Source organism: Lampris incognitus, chromosome 13 (genome assembly GCF_029633865.1).
Source record: "Lampris incognitus isolate fLamInc1 chromosome 13, fLamInc1.hap2, whole genome shotgun sequence".
In the NCBI taxonomy this organism is placed as follows: Eukaryota; Metazoa; Chordata; class Actinopteri; order Lampriformes; family Lampridae; genus Lampris; species Lampris incognitus.
The window spans coordinates 24043684-24066010 of record NC_079223.1 but is presented as its reverse complement, the minus strand read 5'-3'; the positions used below and the strand labels follow the sequence as shown (position 1 = coordinate 24066010).

The 22327-nt window shown below is 44.5% G+C and overlaps 1 protein-coding gene across 1 annotated transcript; it reads right to left on the bottom strand.

The window, feature by feature from the left end:
• Positions 1 to 6343: 6343 nt before the first annotated feature.
• hmx3a (H6 family homeobox 3a) lies at positions 6344 to 7845 on the bottom strand. Its single transcript, XM_056292201.1, has 2 exons — positions 7367 to 7845; positions 6344 to 6975 (listed from the first exon to the last, which is right to left on the bottom strand). Exons 1-2 carry the CDS (start codon positions 7635 to 7637, stop codon positions 6344 to 6346), a joined length of 903 nt encoding a protein of 300 aa, XP_056148176.1. The 5' UTR covers positions 7638 to 7845.
• Between the last annotated feature and the right edge of the window lie 14482 nt (positions 7846 to 22327).

The following is a 22327-nucleotide window of genomic DNA, read 5'->3' as shown; positions in this document are numbered from 1 at the left end:
TCAATTAGAGGGTGACCTCATGCAAAAAGAAAAAAAATGTCCTCTTATCTTATTATCCTATACATGGTAAATTGTCTGGCATACAGTCTTAGAACTATTATAGAGACCTAACTCATGTTTCCTGAAAATAATAAACTCATCCCCCGTCCATTATCTGCGATTAAGAATTAATTTGATCATTACTGAGCTAATCTGCCTCGTGATGCCTTATGGAGTGGAGGCCGGCTAATTGATTGACTAATTGATTGGAGGTTGGGGGTGGTGGTGGTGGGATGGGCGCCTTGCCCCCCCACCACCACCACCCTTCTTCCCAACGCAACTGCCGACCCCCCCCCTCCCCACCACCACCACCTCACCCACTCACCCACCCCTCTCTGTGGTTATGTCTGGCGGGGCAGCTGCGGGGCTTGAGTCGGCGGTTCGAGGACATTATCCCTCTTTACTGCTTTCTAAAGGACCCCCAGACACATTACAAATGGTCAGCTTTAATTATCATGTCAGCGCCCTTCTCGGTAGCTATAGCACTACTGCACAAAGAGGAGAGGATCACGGCGCCATGCTTTCTTGTTTCCTCTTTTGTACCAGCTGTAGCGATGGGCTTAGTAATTACAAAAGTTTGATGATGATGATGATGATGAGGTTGATGAGGGTGGTAGTGGTGATGATGACGATGATGATGACGCTGGTGACTTATGTTGATAGTATAGGCTATACAGCAGCCTACAGGAAGTACTGTGTGTAAATAGCCTATCAACTAAAGCTGTAATTCGGGCCAGCAGCTGTTAAACGACCTCTACAAAATGCATATGCGCACCCAGACGATTCTTTACCAAAGGGAAAATATATGAGGGCAGATCGACTTCCTGGATTTATGGTGGGTACACATAAACCGTGAAATCCACAATGACAGTTAAATGGGTGTATTTCATATGCCTCTGTTTTAAAGACCTTTGTCAATAGCCCTATTTCTGTTGGACTGCTTTTGTAAAGTGGGATAAGTGTGACATTGTCTTCCAGCTGCAACATGATTGAGACGCTGAACATTATTAACACGTTTGAACTATGGTGCTGTACGTCCTGAGATTGGCATGGTTTGGTTTCAGTCAGAGGTTGCCTCTGTGGTTTTCTCTATTAGTATGGAAATGTTCGGTCCCATGCAATGTGTCTACGTTTTCCCGAGACCTCGCCAAAGGCCCATGCGGCAAGACGCGGTCTAAGTTCGCACTCCGTCACCGTGACGAGGCGGTGTATGGCGGTCCACCCGCAATAACAGAACAAGATCTTTGCCGCGGCCTGAGAAAGATAGATGAAGTTATGAGTAGCTTTGATCCAGGAATCAAGCTTCGATAAATATTAAACAAAGACCCTTTACACATGTGTATTATGATATATGGCGTGTCCGACTCTAGAATAAGGAAATTACCAGAGAAAATGATATCAATAAATTTTCTAAGTATAAACGTTGATTATGTTTCGATTTTCATTCAAGAAAGCAGGACCTGCTCTTTTTTCAGGAGGCGTTTCTGCGTGCGTGTTTGCGTGCGTGCGTGCGTGCGTGTGTGTGTGTGTGTGTGGTAGACACAGTGAGAGATAAGAAAGGAGGGCGCGAGAAAGGGGTGGGGGGGCAGAGTTGTAAGCGCGAGCCCTGGAGGTGTACAATTTATGTAATCTGAGTGTGGAAATGAACTGGGTAATTTATTGGAAAACAGAAAGTCAAGAAGATTGGATCAGTATAGGCTATCCAAGGGCTCCTATCCATCAAGTTCCAATTAACAACCTAACCATTGAGTTTTAATGGCTTTCCAATCTACTGCCCTGATAGACTCATCAATTCCTCGGGGAGAAATTAAGAAAATCGACCGCCCCTCTCGGCGTTTCAGTGTCATTCCTCACAGCAACTATATGTCAAATTAAAAACACAATTAAAATTTAAACTGTTCCAATCAGACAGTGCCCCGCAACCTATGTTTCACTTAATGGAACTTTGATGAAAATCTGATGCTCGCATTCAGTCAGGGAAGTAAATGGACAGGGTGAAGAAGGGTCCCTTTTTCGGGAAGTGTCGCCGGAGTTGTTGCCTAATATCAAGCGTTCAAAACCAACACGTCCGCGACGTCACCCGAGTTGGAAGGCCTGGCACGTAACAGAAAACGGGCCCACCTTAAAAGAAAGGGTTCAGACAATGCCCATTTGTTCCTCGAAAATGTACCCCAGCTTATGATAGGGGGGCTATATATTCACATTTTTGTCATTTGAGTCAAAAAAATAAACAAATAAATAAAAGTTGAAAATGCGCTCCGACGGGACTCGGGTTTAACGCGCCAACTTTAAAGCGGCGGGCGCACGCGTGAACGGAAGCCGGGGGACTTCAGAGAACGGGCCCGGCTTTATACGCGAGGTGGCACGAGCCACTTGATACGCGCGTGGTTCCAGAGCGGGGCGCGGGGCAAAGCTTAAAAAAAAAAAGAAGAAAAAATCCCCCCACTCGTATGTATTTTAATATAATAGCTGCAAAGCGCGGTCACGTCCGATTATTGCCCAGCGCTTTAACTGTTTTTTGCCCTCTCTCTCCCCTTCTCCTTTCACATGAAGATGTCGCACAAAAATGGAAATCATCGAGTGGTAATATAGTTTCCATTTATGCGCGCAAATCAAGGTCATAAACTGAGCCGCGTTTCCCTGTGAACGTTGCCCTTACTTGAAGCCACACGCCACAGACGTTTGCAGATCGATACGAGCCAGAGGAATAATGCCATATACCGATCTATTAATTTTCTGTAATGGGGGCCGTGTTGAGTTGGATGGTAGTTATATACGTCAATACATGGGTGATCTAACGATATTTGAATGCACTCCCGCGGTGAGGTCATCATGCATTATAACTAACTGATTCGTTTTTAAAAGTGCATAGCCCACGGGGGGGGGGGGGGGGGGGGTTCCTCAGTGAGAAAGACAATATTGCAGACACTAAAATAGCAACTGTATAAATGCTGTATGGACAATAGCCTGTGTATTGTAGTTCAGTTGTAACCCTGTGTAGCGGACTGTGACTTTGGGCTCCTGTAAGGCGGTCTCATGTGTTTCCAAAGATAAATGCAAAAAACAAAACAAAAACAAAACTGTAGTTAAGTTGTAGTAGTCAAGTTGTATCGATTCTCGGTTTGCTGATGAGGGACAGTACAGAAACGCACGCTATGGGGACGAGGTGTGCAAACTAAAGAAAAGTTCGTGGCCCACACCGACTACCTTTACATGCATACCATGATGTTATCTGTCTATTTTAATGTAATCGGCAGGAAATCGTAAAATGTGCGCACAGCAATCAGAGGTCCTGTTCGCATTCCTTGTTTTTAAGCAATCCTGCATATTAGTATGCGATGATTGACTAAATGTGCCTCCTCCTCATCCTCATCCTCCTCCTCCTCCAGGCTATGAGAGCGCGATCAATTATAACTGCAGACATGTTATTACGTTTGTATCTGCATTGCTCCTTTGTAACTCTGTCTACATTTTAGACAGGTATGGGATATACATGGGGAAAAGAAGCGCGTGGGGGGGCTTGTATGTAAAAAAAATGTGCAATTCCTGACGCCTACAGAGTGAAGAGCGTAATGTTTCCATGTCCAAAGAACCCTCCGAGGATGTGCTAATACCGCTGTACGACGAGTCTTAACCGCAGTATCGACCTGTGCAATGTGACCCCCAACCAAACTAACATACATATACAATTAGTGTTTGCGTAATATGTGTCCTTATCGAAGCGTCACTCACACACACACGCACGCTCGCTTTCCCATTAGCAACACCTGTATCCTACAGTTGTGCGTGTTACAGATCATCAGAGTTTAAAAAAGTGTATTTTTTCTGTAGGTCTAAGTTTTTTTTCTCATCTTCTCAGTCATTTTGAAAATTCACGAGATTATTGCACAGTAATGTCGTTTAATTTATCTCGAGATTCTCTCCTAGTCTATTTGGGCCTATAATAAGAATAATAAAAATCGTCAGGACCGTTAAGAAAGGAAACCAAATGCAAAATATCTTGACAAAAGTATTGCTCAGAATTGCATGATATCCCTTATTTGTACAGATAAAACTGAAGGATGGATGTTTGCATCTGTCTTTAAATGGATTCATTCACCAGTTCAAGGGGGGTTGTCGAGTTTAAGGGTTTTAGAAACAACACAAATTTATCCTCGCCGTCCATCTGCAACATCGGAAAAACCTGTTGAGACAGACGTGCTATTGGCAATCGTTAATGCTGGTGCTGTAGACCCTGCGATCCCTCCACCTGAATCCAAACAGAAACCCAAATGTCGATGATTGGTGAGCACGCCAACTTGCACTCACCATGCACGCGCACACACACACACACAAGGCATATGAGGGAGGGGGGAAAAATGTTAAAAGACAGCTCACACTCATGAGTAATTTCCTCCTCTGAATACATTACCCATAATTTTGGCAAGATGGTGGCAATTACGCATCTAATTGACCGAGCCATTTTTTATGTAAAACAACGTTTTTAAAGTGCATAACAGTAGGCTGATTACTGAACCCACCTGCTCAAGTTCACATGAAGGGTCTGCTGTTAGTCTATAAAGACAGCAGCAGACCCCTCAGCTGATCTGTCTATCTATCTATCTAGCTAGCTAGCTAGCTAGCTATATACATTCAATTTACATTGAGTATCATTATTTGTCTCTCTATCTGTCTATCTATTTTCAAATATATATATTTAAATATATATATATATATGTGTGTGTGTGTGTGTGTGTGTGTGTGCGCGCGCGCGCGCGCATCCACATATTTGAAGTCGCCACGTATGGTCGAAACCAATTCAGAGTAATATTTACATATTTCCTAATACCGCAGGTTTTGTAGATATGTAGTGATTTCAGTACTGTGTGGTCGAAACTTGGTATTGCGACAACAAACCTTTGTTTGATTTTGCTAAATTAGGGAAAATTTTTGTCAGTAGTGTTTTAGCAGCTGTTAGTTTAACACAACACAACAAGCGAACAAATAAACCATCGAGAAAACTAAAATTAGCTTCATATCCCGTCGTTAGAAAGAAGCGCCCACATTACACACCGTAACACGGAAGACCGTTATGTATTTGGAGTCTCTCTCTCTTTCCTCTCTCTCTCTCTCTCTCTCTCTCTCTCTCTCTCTCTCTCTCTCTCTCTCTCTCTCTCTCTCTCTCTCTCTCTCTCTCTCTCTCTCTCTCACGCACGCACACACGCACGCACACACTCTGCTGCAGTCCTAATAAAATGTACGGAATAGTCTCCATTTATTTCACAACACAATATCAAATCATTCTTTTTCACTGTACAAAAGAGGAGCAGTCGAGACTCTTTAAATATACATTTACATCTGTACAACAGTGTTATTTTTGGTTATTTTTTTGTTTTGTTTTGTTTTTTTTTCAAAGACAAATTATATATAGGCTAAGTGGGATATGAGACCGTGCTTTAAGGACGTCTCCAACTGTCGCAGGAGCGCGCGAGTGTGAAAACCTAAACATGTTGTAGCTACAACAAAAAAAGTGTTTTGATTGTTTAATTGCCCCCCCACCCCCCACTCCCACCACGCGCTTTTTCTAAACTAAGAAGGGAGAATGTGAAACGTTTCAACCAGCAGCTCCCCCTGATTGATATTCCAGTGCGGACGCGTCACTTCTGCCCTCGGTGGATGCTCCCTATTCACAGCATCACTGTCAGTATTGCACGTCATCCTATTCTTGATTTGCAAATGTCAAATGTAAAAAATAAAATATATATATTAAAAAAAATAAAATAAGTCATATGTTCCATGACATGTGTTATGTCTGGCGCAATCCTGGGGCTGTGTGTGTGTGTGTGTGTGTGTGTGTGTTTTGGGGGTTTTGTTGTACCGCCTTCTGCGTGAAAGAGAAAAGCCTGTATGCTCTTTATATGACGTATAGACCAGGTCCAGTCAACAGCTGTCAATGTGAAAAACTACATTGTAAAAAAGACACCCATTAGACAGAGTTAACAAATGGTCTCCTGAGGTGAAGATTGTATAACAGCGTAGATCGTGTAGTAGTAGTAGTAGTAATAATAATAATAATTGTGATGATGATGAATAGAATTTGAATTGTCGAATCAAATGTAAACTATACCCAAATGGAAAACGACACATTAGGCTGTATGCCAAAATTGTTCCAATAAAGCCTGTCATGTTTCTTTTCTTCACGTAGTTGTACAAAAATATCAAGTCTTTTTTTTTCTTTTTTTTTACATTTTGGATGATATGTTCAAAATAAACAGTAACATTCTTCCTCTCGTTCTGTTTTTCTCTCTTTCTTTGTTGTGTTCCATCAGACCGGTCTGAGAAGCGGCACCGACGTGACGATGGGGTGGGAGTAGTAGACCGGATGGGGAAAGGTGAGCAGCGGCTGGCTCGCCGGCACGTTGGCCGCCGCGCCGGCGCTCTCCGCGGCCGAGTTCTCGTGATAGAGGATGGGCACGCGCACGATCCTCTGCGCCGCGGCGTGGCTGAGGTTGGCGGCCTCGAGCTCGGCGGCCAGCTGCCTCTTCCACTTGTTCCTGCGGTTCTGAAACCAGATCTTCACCTGGGTCTCCGTCAGATGCAGCGAGGCGGCCAGGCCTGCGCGCTCGGAGCTGCTCAGGTACCGCTTCATGTCGAAGGTGGACTCCAGCTGGAACACCTGGCTGCGGGAGAAGACGGTGCGCGTCTTCTTCTTGCGACACGGCTTCTTGTCCGCGTTGGCCCCCTCCTCCTCCGCCCCCTCCCGCTTCTTCCAACCGTCCGCGCCGTCGTCGTCCTTCTTGTTCTCCTCTGAGTCGCTCTCTTCCAGGATTATCTCGTCGCCGCTTTTGTTGTCCTCCTCGTCCTTGACGTCCGGGTCGGACTTTAGCGCCAGGTCCGGCGAGTCCCTGTCCGTGCCCGACGTCGGAGATGAGTCCCGGGCGTTTGCCCTCTCGGCAACTAAACATGGAGAGAGCAGAGATTGTGTTTATAAACGTGGCGGGGAGCCCCGGAAGCATGCCTTCACACTCGCTTTAAATTGCGCGCCGTTGTTGATGCTGGATGGATATGAGATCGGAAGTCACTAGGACTGATAATCACTACGACTGATAATAGAAAGAAGAAAAAAAAGAGAGACAAAACAAAAACTCCCAATGGTTTGACCCCTCTGATAAATCAAAATCGATGGTCTGCATGCGTGACGTGGTGATGGGGTCGATTAAAGTCACGCCGCGGGGCTTTATCGTTTCGCGAAACACAACATACCGCGAAAGACGGCTAAGAGAATGACCCATCCGCGGTCTAGAGGACAAGAAAGGGGGTTGTAGAGAGAGAGAGTGTCGGGTCTTACCTTCCGCTCGGTGTAGCGTGTAGGGGTACCACCATGCCGAGGCGCGCTCCAGGTAGTGCGCCGGCAGGGCAAGCCTCTGAGCCGGCAGCTCGAAGCGTTGAAAGTTGAATTCCCCGGCTTGGGAGAGCGGGAGACCTCCGTCCAACGCCGCCTTGGCTGCGGCGAAGATCGGCTTCGGCCTGGACGGCTTGGTATCACAGTTGAGCAAGTTCCTAATGAAGAAAGGCGAGTCCTTCGCCGGAGCGCACGTCTCTTGCGTTGTCTCGGGCATTGCTTTGGTGGCAGTTGGTGACGGTCTGAGTTCCCACAGACCACAGTGATAAAGAATTTGGGGGGGGGGGTGAAAAAATAAAAAATAAACCTGCACCGGCGAAGGACTTAACTCTCGATCGCGAACTCTGGATTGTTGTTGTTGTTATTGTTGTTCTTTTCAGGGGAGGGGGTTTTCAACGCCCTGTCTATTTCGCGAATACCCGGCAGCAGCAGGCAACGCCGTCAAAACAGGTGACCGTCGGAGGGGAGAAAAAAAAAAGAAGTCATTCAGAGGTGGGAAAAAAATAAAAATATGTACTATCTCATCCCGCGCTGGCGGACTCCTTGATCAAAAAAGCAGCCGCGTCCGCCGTGTCAGTCTGCCCGTTTGACGCTAATGATGAAATAAAAATGTCATCCAAGTTAAATGCGGAAAGTATAGGCGATTGGGCATGTACAATGGCAAATGGGATTAAGGGAGGGAGGGAGAGAGAGAGCGCGAGAGAGAGAGAGAGAGAGAGAGAGAGAGAGAGAGAGAGAGAGAGAGAGAGAGAGAGAGAGAGAGAGAGAGAGAGAGAGAGAGAGAGAGAGAGAGAGAGAGAGAGGAGCCACGCGAAAACGCATCAGGTCCAGCCTCTCCTCACTTCGCGCTTTGGCTGCGGGCAGTGAGCGCGCGCCTGTTATTGGTCTTATATAGTCCAATTAGGTGGCAAATGAGCGCAGGGTTGTTAAGCACAAAAGAGAAGGTTTGGGCTAAGCTGTTGGAAGCACAATGTACAGACGCCTCTTTATATATGTGTGTAAAATCCGCGGTACAAGGAGACGGCTTGGAAATTAAGTTTTTATTCAATTTTCTTTTTTGGGGGGAGTTGTCTTCGCAAAGCTTTGGTTATATTAGGCCTATTTCTAAAAAAAATAAAATACATTAAAATACAAACAACTGAAAATTAAACTGCAATTATTTTTAGATTTTAGTCTTTTTTTCTTTTCTTTTTTTTAGATTAGCAACATTGGATATGATGGAAATGGTGTGTTTGGAGAGGACATCTGTTTATCAAAACAGTTAATTTGAAGAATGACAAACTTGTTCAAATTATTATCCTAAAGGATAGCCACGTCACCCACGGGTTGAGGGAGTGATTGTGTTGGAGAAACGTAAGAGTAAAATATTACGAAATAGTAGTCAGCATATTTTTGCCCTCGATTACTGAGTACATTAAATGTTGACGTTTCCTTTCACCCCAGAAGTGCAACATACATACATACATACATACATACATACATACATACATACATACATACATACATACATACATACATACATACATACATACATACATACATACATACAGTTTCGTGCATGACTACAATGCAAGAGCTCTGATTTATCTGATTTTGGATCTTATCCTAAACAACACTGTTGAGAGGCCTGAGATAAGGTCTAAAGTCTATCTTATGTACATATATGTCACCAGCGAGCGATTAAAGTCGTATTATTAATTCATCGGTTTTGAGCACGTGCCACGTTGTATGACGTCTCTTCCGCGAAGTATTGATTTATTTTCTCCGGATCGATTTGGACTAATTAATCCCTCTAATTGCACCCTGTTTAAATGCGTTGTATGTATCTTGTGTTCACCTATTGATATTAATTGACTTGTTAGAGCCTTTCTACTGATAACTTTCAACAAGCATAAATACGAGAGGACAGCGTCCCCTATGGGCTATGAAGGGGAAATGCACCTATGTATGTGTATGCACAGGGAGGACTCTGGGGGTGGAGGTGATTGGAGATGAGGCCACCTAAATATTTTTTTCAGATTATGTCAGAATATTTGCATGTTAAAGTAGTTAAGGGGACGCTCTATATTCCTTTTCACTTGTTTTTTTTTCAATCCTTGTTTCATCATCATCATCATCACCACAAGCTCCTTGATCACCTTGATATTGCTTTGAACCAGTCGTGTGACATGCACCAATATTTAATGAAGGGTTTCAGTAATACAGTAAAGGTTGTATTAGGTGGTGCTTTTTTCTCCCATCTACAGCCGTCCAACACCAGCACGTTTGCGTAATTAACACATGTTGCTCATTTAGGGAACTGCCCACGCGGGGATATCCTGTGACTGTCTGTGATGTAATTACCGTCTTTGGTTACTTGTTCATCATTGCAGCGATTTGACGGTGCTCACTCACAGATGTGTGTACCGGGCCGTTGCTTTAGGTGAGCCCCTCTGTCCAGTGAGTGTGTGACGAGGCCACTGACCAAGGTGGGAATGAGAACGTGTTGCTTATTGCCACCATGCAATATGGACACAGGCGTCACACGTTTTCTGCAAAATGCTAAAGACACTTATCCTCAGGAAGCTGCTCAAATGATATATGAAAAAGAAACCAACTCTGAACACAGCATATTGGCTGTGCATGGTGGCATATGGCATGTGTTTAGTGGGTATAGTGGGAATGAGCTTTGCATCATTGCAAAATCATTATAACTGAAAACACATCAGCTAAACTGTAATTGTCTCTTCCCCACGCACATCCCCTAAACCTGAACGTCTACAACAGTCAATGCACTGCCAGTACAGATCTGCATGAAGGATAGATAGAGTGACAAAACACCTGTACAATGTGGCAAAGGAAAACACAAATACTTGCATAGATACATGTACATATATAATGCAGAAAATCTATTCAGCTTTTATAATTGCACCGTGTCTCCAGCAGATCATATAACTGGGCAAACAGAGTTTTGGTTATTCCACCATTCACGTGCAATACAAGGCTCGTATTCTTGTGTTTCCACTTTTGAGAAACATGTTTTCAATGGTGACACAAAATCAGGATGAATTTTCCAGGATTATGCAAGTGCTGGAAATTGTAATCTGACAGCAGAGCGTACTCTGTAGGTGTTGGGTGGGTAACAAATGCCCCCAAGCCTCAAATGAAAGTCCTTTTTTTCCTTTCCCCATCCATGTTGGTGAACAGTGCACAGCTGAGATTTGACTTGTCTTTTAATACACTGATTATTATCATTGTTATAAACATCTGATGCAACATACGGTAAACTTTGAAGAAAAATAACTGCACAAAGCTTGGACACAACCCTTAGGCATATGATTTATTTAAAACAAAACACGTAACGTCCACACACTGTGCCTGGGATAAGGCCGATCTGCTGATATGCATTTTTATTTTTTTTTATTTTTTGGGACATGCAACCGACTCCATCCAAAGCACACATGTGTAGGCTCTCTGAATGCTTCCTAAGTCTCTTTTTGTCGCTCCTCGGGTAGGTTACGCTGAGTTTTATATTATTTATTTCAAAGCGCCCCAGATATTGATTATTTCACAAAGAAAAATGACAAATGGCAGCAGGGAATGACGCGGTCAGCAGGTTCTATTAGAGAAATGATGGTAGTGCTCTTGGTCTGTTAAAAGCTCCAGTTTAGATACTTTATAGGTATACATCCATCATCATCTAATGACCTGTTTGATGAAAAACACGCGCTCCGGTGACAACGGCTCCATGCAGCCAACCCCACTCTGTAATTGCCCCCATATTGAATATAGATTTTTGTTTTGATATCTCGTGAGAATTCCTTTCGGTGGGTCAGAGTTGGGATAGAAGACGTAGCTGCGGTGGCAAACGCTCGGCGGGAGAACGCGGGAAGAAGGAAGAGCGAGAGGGTGGTTGTTTCAGGGTCGTTGTGAACCTTTGTCCCAGTACAGGAGCAATGAGGGAACATCCAGGTGTAGCTCCGCTTCTTTTGGTGCCGGGGATGCGGATCACTTTCAAAGTTACTGATACGCATCTACCGTGACCCTGTAGCTACACACACTCAGATAGCACGAGAGTCAAATATGAGAGGGCGACATTTCTTAAAGATGCATGTCAACTCTCCACCAAGCATGTGCGTGCAATGTACTGCAGCGAATTCGGGGGGCAGCCGGGGCAGCCGGCGACCCGACCCCACGGGCAGCTGCGCTAACCAGTCAACTAAACAGCCCGATCCGTTAGCCAAGGGCTACACTCTAAACAATGCTGGGTTGTTTTCTCAACCCAGACACTGGGTTGAGGCTTCTTGACCATATTTTGGGTTACTTTAACTCATTCTGGGTTAGTGGTTGAAGACAGTGTCCTTCCGCTCCTCTACCGAATGTGAGGTCATCTACAACAAAGAGCTCAAAATAAACCAGTAATGGGTTGATAGGTCGGACCAAATTTCCGGGTCTTTTTAACCCAGCATCCTTGTCAGAATGAACCAGTATTTGGTTTGGTTGAGAAACCCAGGTTCTGGGTTAAATTAACGACCACCTTGTTGGGTTCTTTTAACCCAACGTGTGTTCTGTCCAATTGTTAAACAGCACCTGGGTTAAAAACAACCCAATTTGGGGTGTTTTCAACCCAGCAATTTTTTAGATTGTAGCGAGTCTAGTCATCCATGGTCGTTACACTACCCCCCTCCCACGGGAAGAGTGTCCCCGCGCTTCAGCATATCAGCTCCCCCATGCCTCTGGGCGCACGCTCCCGGTGGCCTCACGGTCTCACCATCCCACTTCTGACACCAATGTAGTGAATTCAGGGGGCAGCCAGGAAGTGAACCCGGGTCCGGGCGACTGCACTAACCAGTCAACTAAAGGGTCTGACCCGTTAGCCAACGGCTAGCAAGTCTATTCATCTGTGGTCATTACAATACTTTCATATTTGGACACCACCCCTTCATTTGGGCACTGAAAGAAAAATTGTAGCAATAAGAACATGATCCTGGTCTAAAATCACAAAATATGCGATAGTGGCATTCTTCACTGAATCCTGTCCACGTCGTGTCCTTCTTGGGCTTTAACTGGCCGTTCACGTTGGATCGAGCCATTAAACCAGTGAAGGTCACTGATAGTGCCAGGATTTAAGCATTGCATTTAACTTGTAAAGGAATTGGCGGCCGTCCACTGACCCAGCAAGCCTTGATTGGGACTGTGCAGGTATTGATTGGTAAGTGGCTGGGAGAGAGTTGAATTACAGCCTGATTAGGGAAAAGGTGTCTGCCACTTTTAACGCCAGCCAATACAATGGGCTCAATGTCATTCAGGTTGAAACACTTCAGTGACTACTCAGCCGTGAGGAATAGTGCTACTTCCTGTGTAAACAGGAAACCACGCAAGCTTCTTAGTAAGGATGACGGACAGAAGTTTGCCAGAGGCTGATGCAAATGAGCATTATTTCATATTAGACTGCAACGTGCCTTTTTTATGTTTTATACCTGTCCCATTTTCTGTAGAAGGAGCAATATGAAAACATGACACTTCGATTGAGACACTTCCCCTTTGTATTCTTTTTTACTTGTACCCTATGTGGGCACTTAGAAGAAGTATCAGCTCTCTTTATTTCCCCAGCTCTCATTTTATCTATTCCTTTCTAGCTTTATCACTCCTTCTCACCCTTTACGGCTGTTCAGCAGAGACGATGACCTCCTTGGGGTTTAGATGGAAACAGTCAAAGGAATGATGTAGCCTTATTTCTCCATTACGGCTAGCTCGGTCAGAGCCCTCCGGGCAGCAAAGCCTCCATATCCACTTCCTGTAGCTGCAGAAACCTGCCCCGAATCGCTGGCCAGCCTGGGCTTTTACCAGGGCCAGACGGCCTGGACGTGGCATTACAACCGGGTAATCTGAAGGGGCCGACAGAAAGGGTCTCATCAGTGTCAGCCTGAGATATAGATATGGGTCGGGTAACAAATGGCCAAATGCACAGGCAGCGGAGCAGACCATCAATAAAGCAATTTCTTGTGTCATAACAGCCGCGCTTTTGCTAAAGCCAACCTTTCAAAAACTTTTCCCTCTGCAAATCGCTGCAGCCCCACCATTAGAGTCCTGCCTTGTGAATTTAATGGATTCCGTACAAATAATATTCCACTATAATGGGAAAGGTTGAAGTCACTGAAGACAGATGAAGTCATAAACACATATAATTGAGAATCAAAGACCGATAAATTTTAAACTGCTATCCATTCTCTCTTTTTAGATGATGATCTATGTCGCAGCGGCGGCTGGAAAATGGGGGAGATTATGGGCGAAAATTATAACAATAAATTTTCTAAACATACACCTTGATTATGCTTCGATTTTTTGGAGGGGTAAAGGGTGAGGGAGGGTGGTAAAAAAGAAGGCTGGGATCGCTGAAAGCTTGCTGGCTAAATGGCACCATAAAATAGGTTCCCTGCTCTTTTGCCTGCAGAGCACAGGCATGCCTGGAGGTGTGATTTCCCCCCTCTAAATGGGGGAAATGAATTGTGTAATTTATTGCAAACGCGAGCACAGTGAGATTAGATCAGCATATCCCATCAAAGGAACAACAATCAATCAGCCTCTAGTTAACAGCTTGAAACACATAAACCAGGGCACCTAATGGCTTTCCAATTTAACAGATTGATAGACTTATCCGGTCCTAAGGGATGAATTAAGAAAATCGGGTACTTTCACACAGGCACTGGCACTTTTGACAGACCACACGCGCGTGCACACACACACACACAGACACACACACACACACACATCGTGTCACCCTATACTTGCGGGGACTCCTCATTGACTACATTCATTCCCTAGCCCTTAACACTAACCTTAACCATCATAACTACATGCCTAACCTTAACCCTTACCCTAATCCTAATTCTAACCTTAACCCTAAACCCCAATCCTAACCCTACAATAGACCCTTTTCCTCATGGGGACCCGTAAAATGTCCTCACAAGGTAGGTGGTTGTCCCCATTAGGATAGGAAAACCTGGCACACACACACACACCCACACACCGTGTCACCCTATACTTGTGGGGATCCCTCGTTGACTACATTCATTCCCTAGCCCTTAACTCTAACCTTAACCATCATAACTACATGCCTAACCTTAACCCTTACCCTAACCTTAACCTAATCCTAATTCTAATCTTAACCCTAAACCCAAGTCCTAACCCTAAAATAGACTCTTTTCCTCATGGAGACCCATAAAATGTCCTCACAAGGTAAGTAGTTTCAGGTTTATCTATCCTTATAAGGTCCCCATTAGGATAGGAAAACCTAGTACACACACACACACACACACACACATACACACCCTCAGCTCACTTGCCAGCTTTACTTGTGAATACAAAGACAAGGTTAACCTGAAAACAACAAAATAAAATAGTCGCTCCCCTTTTTTTCTTCTTCTCCTTCCTGTTTAAGAAAGCACAGCGGAGCTGATTTGTTATTCAGATGAGGCGGGAGGGGAACTGTGTCAGATGTAGAGAATGGTCTCATTTTAATGACCTGATTATCGCGGGTCATTTGGAGCTGGGAAATTGAGGGAGCCACTCAAAGCCACTTAACAATATCTAAATGTGACCCAGGCGAGCCGTTCAGCCGAGAATGTAGTTTAAAAAAGGAACTCGTTTGTTTCAGAGTTTTTTTAGCCACGCCACTGACTCATTTGTGTATTGATCATCACTTGAAGACACTGTATTTGATTTGATTCCAGACAATTTGTGCGGGCATATAAAATTTCTAAGCAGTTTTTCCAAAACGGATTTCTAACACCCAATTTCAGGGGCCGCCCTAGACAAGATGTGTAATACTAGATAGAGAGAAATACATGCACATGTGATGTGTCGTGGCCGTATTTTACAGCGCTCGGCGGCAAACCCGAGGCCCTGACCCAGTGAACTGCCGAAATGGATACGCGATGTCGCCATCTTATCTTGTCCACGTTCACGGGGCCAGGTGATCTCTCTGTGCCCCTGCATAATTAAGGAGCTGTTGGTATGACGGATGTGATCCTGAGAGGGATGAGAAAGTGTTACCTTAGACCCAGACGAGCAGACCAGAGGAACTGAGTCGAGCAGGACCACAACTGCGGTGGCCGTGTCTCCGATGGCCAGAGACGGCAGACGGTGAACCATGTCACTTCAATCTGCCCGAGAGCTTCCAAGGCCTTGCAGAGCCAGTGGCGCATAACATACTTACGACTGATGTGCGTCCTCCACAGTAATGCGACTGAACTCCATATTAAAGAGGAACAAGATCTTTCCATCAGCGCTGAGGGGTCAGTTTCATCGAAACTCAGACACTTCGTGAAATGAATCGAGACTCAGCTCATGGGTTTGGAATGAACCAATATTGATTGCCGGCGGATCAATGAATTGGCCGATGGATAAGCACCCATTAGCAAACAGTCAAACCGAAATAAGGCTTTAACTGGCCGTTTGCTTCTGTTCTGCATAATTTTAGCGAGGCAACTATCAAAACCGGGATAGATGAACTCTGGATAGAAAACTCCGCAAACACAACCTAAAAACTAGTGTAATAACGTCAACATGTGCCCTCCTCTTCCTCCTCGCTCCCCTCCACAACAAACATTTTCGTTAGCCTACACAACTGGCCCTCTTGTTTGGCCTGCTGGAAGCAAGGAGTAAAGGCTCACCATGTGCCATGATTGCCCCCCCCCCCCGTGACAGACAGTAATTGGTGTTTGTTTGCGCCCTTTTCTCCGTCTCTTGTGTCCTGGATTTGTAAAGAGGGCTATTACTGTCAGCTGATTAGCATGACTCCTCTGCCTCTTGCAGCAGCTGTCAGGACTGCCTAATGAGAGGAAACTTGAGTGGCAACAAGAGAGGGCTATACTTTAACACGTGAATACACAAGCATCAAGGCAGACATATGGGCACACACTCCTATGCACACGCACACACGAGTCAGACATGCATATACATGCATATACAGTTGATCTTTATACAGACGACCACACATGCACACGCACATACTGTGTACACAGTTGGGCTACATTCATAAAATGTGACAAAAAAACAAACAAAACAAATACTTTGAAGCACAGGGTCAGTTCTGCATGCATGCTGTACAATGAGGGAGACAGACACAGTCACACACAGTAACAACTGCAGTACAATTTGCAATTTCATACACACATGCGCGCACACACACACACAGATTCAGTTGATATGCATGCATTTTATGACATTCACACAGACGTAGACACAGATTTATTTGATATGCATGCACACACACACACACACACACACACACACACACACACACACACACACACACACATTGATTTGATGTCTTTGTATCATAGGTTTGGCCTCAGAGACTATATGCATTTTGTTGTAATAAGTACAAGTTTACCTGTGATGATACACCTTTATATATGTGCAACCTAAAATCAATTGATGGGAGACATACATGAATGTGTGTAGTGAATGTCCTTTTCCTTCCTCCTCATTCAGCAGTAGTCCAGTACAAGAGCCAGTACCAATCTGTGGACTCAGAGTTATGTCTCATAATACATCCACAACTCACGTCATGTCCATCTTTCCCACGTGTCCTGCACCCAGAAGGGAAAGCAGGGAAATCAACAATTTAACAGGAATAAATATCAGATTTCAGACTAGCAGCACTTTAGTTCAGGCTTTGTCCCTCCCTTGTTCTCAATCTGTCTCTCTCCCTCTCTTGTTGCCCCCCCCCCCCCCCCACACACACACACACATTCTTAAGCAGACAGGCTAGCTTTGGCTTGATTTAGTGCAGGAAAACTCAGCTGAAAGTTTTATAACTGTGATGTCAGGACATATGTTGCGTCCACTTTTTTCTCATTAACGTGACAGCGCAGGTCCTATGCAAGTGTTATAGGCTGTGACAGCCTTTATATGATCTTGTGCTTCAAGTCGTTGAATAGTTCTACCCAGGTTATGCATGCAAGAAAAAAACGGACGGGCATTTAACATGAACTAAAACAGTACAAAAATGAAAGTGAAAATGGGGAAGGCAGGACAGAATGCAATGGCAGGATGTCTAGTTAGGAGGGGCACACAGAACATACATTTATCCCTTCTGTCAATGGCGTGCCCATTATCGCCTGTTATTTCCCCTCCCTGCACAGGTATGCTATTACAGGGCCTTCTATTAACCAGTCAAAGCATTGATTATTTGTAAAAACAGAAGTGCATATCAGATCAACATGGCACAGAAACAGACGAGCGCTACCTGCCTTCACACACACAGGGAAATGGGGGCAGTTATTGATCAATTGATTTGGTGTGTGTGTGTGTGTGTGTGTGTGTGTGTGTGTGTGTGTGTGTGTGTGTGTGTGTGTGTGTGTGTGTGTGTGTGTGTGTGTGTGTGTGTGTGTGTGCAGCCTGAAGAGACCTTGACTATAAGGCTACCAGTCACCACCACCCTACCTCCACAGCAGCTGCGTGGCACTAACGCCCAAATCTGTCCTCAATCTTCCGACACTGCCGCTGACTTCAGTCCAACGGGCCCCTGAATGCAACTCTTCCGTCAGCGGCATCATGTATTTGGCTTTCTATTTTACTTTAATGGGGGAAAAATTGGCAACATATTCTTTTACAGCCCCCTGGTGCTATTAGAGGGCCTGTTGTCATCGGGATTATTTATGAAAACTATTTCATGCTTACTTACATTTGCTGCTTATTTCCCCCCGGTGTGACCTGCAGCAGATTTGGCTCCGTTCGGAGAGCCTTAAAGCCAATTCTTTACGTGTGCAGGTCACCTGTCTTGATTCAGACAGGGCTGAAGTGCCGGTGTGCTGCAGGGGGAAGGTATACCCATAAGGAACCAAGTCTTTTACCGTGTTGTGTGGGTGGGGGGGTACTGAAAAGGGGGAATGAATTGAGGGTCATAAGAGAAGGAGAGAGAATTTCAAGAGGGTGTAGAAAGTGAGAGGTGCAGAAATAAACAGGGAAAAAGAAAAGAGGGCAATTAATGGATGAGAAAATGGTAACTGAAGGCAGAAATAAAAGCTGATGAAATAACGGGGTCAGGAAAACAACAGTCCACCGGGATATAGGCAACTGGTCAACAACACACAATAATAGGGCTGTGTCCACAATGTGACAGACAGATTGGCAGCAAACAAACACAAGGGCATCCGGGTGGCGTGGCAGTCTGTTCCGTTGCCTACAAACATGAGGATCGTTGGTTCGAATCCCCATGTTACCTTTGGCTAGGTCGGGCGTCCCTACAGACACAATTGCCCGTCTCTGTGGGTGGGAAGCCGGATGTGGGTATGTGTCCTGGTCGCTGCACTAGCACCTCCTCTGGTCGGTTGGGGCACCTGTTCAGGGGGGAGGGGGAACTGGGGGGGAATAGCATGATCCTCCCATGCGCTACGTCCCCCTGGCGAAACTCCTCACTGTCAGGTGAAAAGAAGCGGCTGGCGACTCCACATGTATCGGAGGAGGCATGTGGTAGTCTGCTGCCCTCCCCGGATCAGCAGAGGGGGTGGAGCAGCAGCCGGCACGGCTTGGAAAATAGGGTAATTTGACAAGTACAATTGGGGAGAAAAAGGGGGAAAATCTAAAAAAGAAAAGAAAAGAAAACAATCACAGACAGAAAAAGAAAAACCAGAATGATGATGGATTTAATTTTACGAGATTTGATAACCCAGCACAAAAGAAACGTCACCTGCTTTTTTTTTTTTGCTAGCTGGAACAATGCTAAGCAACTTTGTATGAGATTTCATTTGTGATTATTGTTTCCCTCTATTTCCAGAATCTATTCTCTTATCCTCATCTGTATGAGAAGAATGGCGATCCTTTTCTCCTAGCACACAACTCTCGATGGATCAAAATAAACCTCTTTCGGTAATGGGCTTAACAGGACCACACAAAGCCGTCTACACACTCTCCTTAGAAGCATACATCTATTCTCATAACCTTGTAACTGTAACTGAGATGGGGTCTCTCACACCACATCATACACCCCCCCCCAATCAAACACACACACACACACACACACCATCTCGAACAGAGTTTGGCCTGCGCTTTATACAGTGACCCTAATAAACTGTGGCGTGGCCAGGCAGGTTTGTCACTGTCACAGGTAAATGATGTAATTAATGAGCATGTAGGGGAGTGAATAGGAGCCGGGGTGTTAGCTTTAAACACCTCTCCAGCTGAGTGGGTTTGGAGAGGCCCAGCTGGACACAGCCAGAGGATCGATACAAGGTCAAAGGTCAGTCAACCCTCCCATTATGGCCTGGGCAGCTCCCATCATCTCCTAGCTAACGATGCCTGCAGGAGCCGGGGCTTGGTGTGTTTTGACAGAGAATATAGCTTGCACAAGAGGAGAAACTGGGTCTGGGTTTGAGTTCTTGCAGCAGAGGCAGATATGAGGCGTGCAGGTAGTCTTGGAGGCCGAAGTTTAAATACATGATGGGGTAAAAGAAAACTGAGCTGTAGCCACAAACAGAACCAAGACATGACTACTCTTTCCGATCTCCCTACTCATATACGTAGGTGTCAAACTTGGACCTCAGCTGGGCTTTGATATTGGCTGTCCAGATCTCAAATTGAAGGTTATGGGGAATGGATCAACACTGCAGGCTGATGCACTGCAGTGAAACTGAACCCCACGTTACTGTTATTGCTGTCTGTTATCATCAGCAACAAAAAAAAATTCTAAAACCAATTGTGTGGTTTAAAGAGGAGAGATAACAACGATGTCTACAGCGCAGGGCCTTTGGGTGATGTCATGAGTCATTGGCTAGAATGGGACAAAGAGAGCAGAAGGGGAGCATGGGAAATCGTTCTTGGCCAGATTGGGTTTGATCAATAGTCTCAAAGGGCAGAGGCCTCATTAATCTAAAACTTCCCTCGCATTAGGAGCACTAGCCAATTCAGAGCCCTCTTTGCTCCGACTCAATAGCCACTCCAACTGATCTATACACAGATCACAACTCAACAGCTAATTCAGAGAGGACCCCGCATTTCTTGGAGCTTGTTTGTTTTCATTTTGTACATCAATGCAAGGCAACTGATGAATCCAGTCACCTTCACTGGTCTTGATGCTTTTAATAATTCAGGGAAGTTTATTCAATACAAGACGGACATGTGGTGCATACCTGATATAATATATAATGTAGACTGATGTAATTTAGGGAAAATTCTAACATGTGTTGCAGTATACAAAATTTGATTTTTTGATTTTTTTTTTTGGCAGGTCAAGGTAATCTCTGCTTATACTAAATAAAGGAAAGTTTAACAAAATAAAAAAATGCATTTGGTCAATTAAAGGCTTATTCATATTCGGGTGTATCCCAGGAACGAGAAAACTTACAGCCTTTTTTTTTCGGGTGATGGTCAGAGCGTGAGGACTATGATTAAGAGCGGTCCGCGGTATGAGTGGTGTAGCAGACATGCTGAAAGTTGATACTTTACGTGTGACCGGGACCCAGCAGAGCGTCGGTGTTTAAGGATCTGCCGGTAGACACACTATATTATCCTGCTGTGGACAGGCTAATCCATTACCTGCCTTCTTGCGGTGTGAGTGAAATTCTCATATTAGGGCAACTGTGCGTTCAGAGGCATCATTCAGGACAATGAGCTATAGCGAGAGAGTGACAACCTAGAAAAATGTCCCCACTTTTCAGTCTGTACAAATGACGTTTGGCCACGATAACTCACAACTGGACACTTCATTTCAAGTCAGGAGCGGCTTGCCCAGTCAAAAGCTATTATACCATCTTCTTTATTTGTGGCCCGTGGTTTTGGAAGTTGGGCTCTCAAATAAATACTGCTAAAATGCCACTTCAGTCAAACATATTGGCCAATTCTTTCTCCATCATGGCTGGGTCCAGATGGCAACCTGTTTCTGATGGTATAAACCTTTAAGAGACAGGTGGTGAGACAGTAGACATATATCAAGCCAAAAAAGCACCACAAGTTAGTGTAGCATATATATATATATATATATATATATATATATATATATATGTGTGTGTGTGTGTGTGTGTGTGTGTATGTATGTATGTATATATGTATATATATATGTGTGTGTGTATATATATGTGTGTGTGTATGTATGTATGTATATATGTATATATATACACTACCGTTCAAAAGTTTGGGATCACCCAAACAATTTTGTGTTTTCCATGAAAAGTCACACTTATTCACCACCATATGTTGTGAAATGAATAGAAAATAGAGTCAAGACATTGACAAGGTTAGAAATAATGATTTGTATTTGAAATAAGATTTTTTTACATCAAACTTTGCTTTCGTCAAAGAATCCTCCATTTGCAGCAATTACAGCATTGCAGACCTTTGGCATTCTAGCTGTTAATTTGTTGAGGTAATCTGGAGAAATTGCACCCCACACTTCCAGAAGCAGCTCCCACAAGTTGGATTGGTTGGATGGGCACTTCTTTGAGCAGATTGAGTTTCTGGAGCATCACATTTGTGGGGTCAATTAAACGCTCAAAATGGCCAGAAAAAGAGAACTTTCATCTGAAACTCGACAGTCTATTCTTGTTCTTAGAAATGAAGGCTATTCCATGCGAGAAATTCCTAAGAAATTGAAGATTTCCTACACCGGTGTGTACTACTCCCTTCAGAGGACAGCACAAACAGGCTCTAACAGGTACTATTTAATGAAGATGCCAGTTGGGGACCTGTGAGGCGTCTGTTTCTCAAACTAGAGACTCTAATGTACTTATCTTCTTGCTCAGTTGTGCAACGCGGCCTCCCACTTCTTTTTCTACTCTAGTTAGAGCCTGTTTGTGCTGTCCTCTGAAGGGAGTAGTACACACCGGTGTAGGAAATCTTCAATTTCTTAGCAATTTCTCGCATGGAATAGCCTTCATTTCTAAGAACAAGAATAGACTGTCGAGTTTCAGATGAAAGTTCTCTTTT

What these genes read in the sequence shown, in the direction of transcription:
- hmx3a (XM_056292201.1), bottom strand. Translation starts at nt 7,637, where the DNA reads ATGCCCGAGACAACGCAAGAGACGTGCGCTCCGGCGAAGGACTCGCCT. An exon ending in CACGCTACACCGAGCGGAAG is followed by an intron (nt 6,976 to 7,366) that starts GTAAGACCCGAC and finishes CTCCATGTTTAG; the next exon opens with TTGCCGAGAGGGCAAACGCC.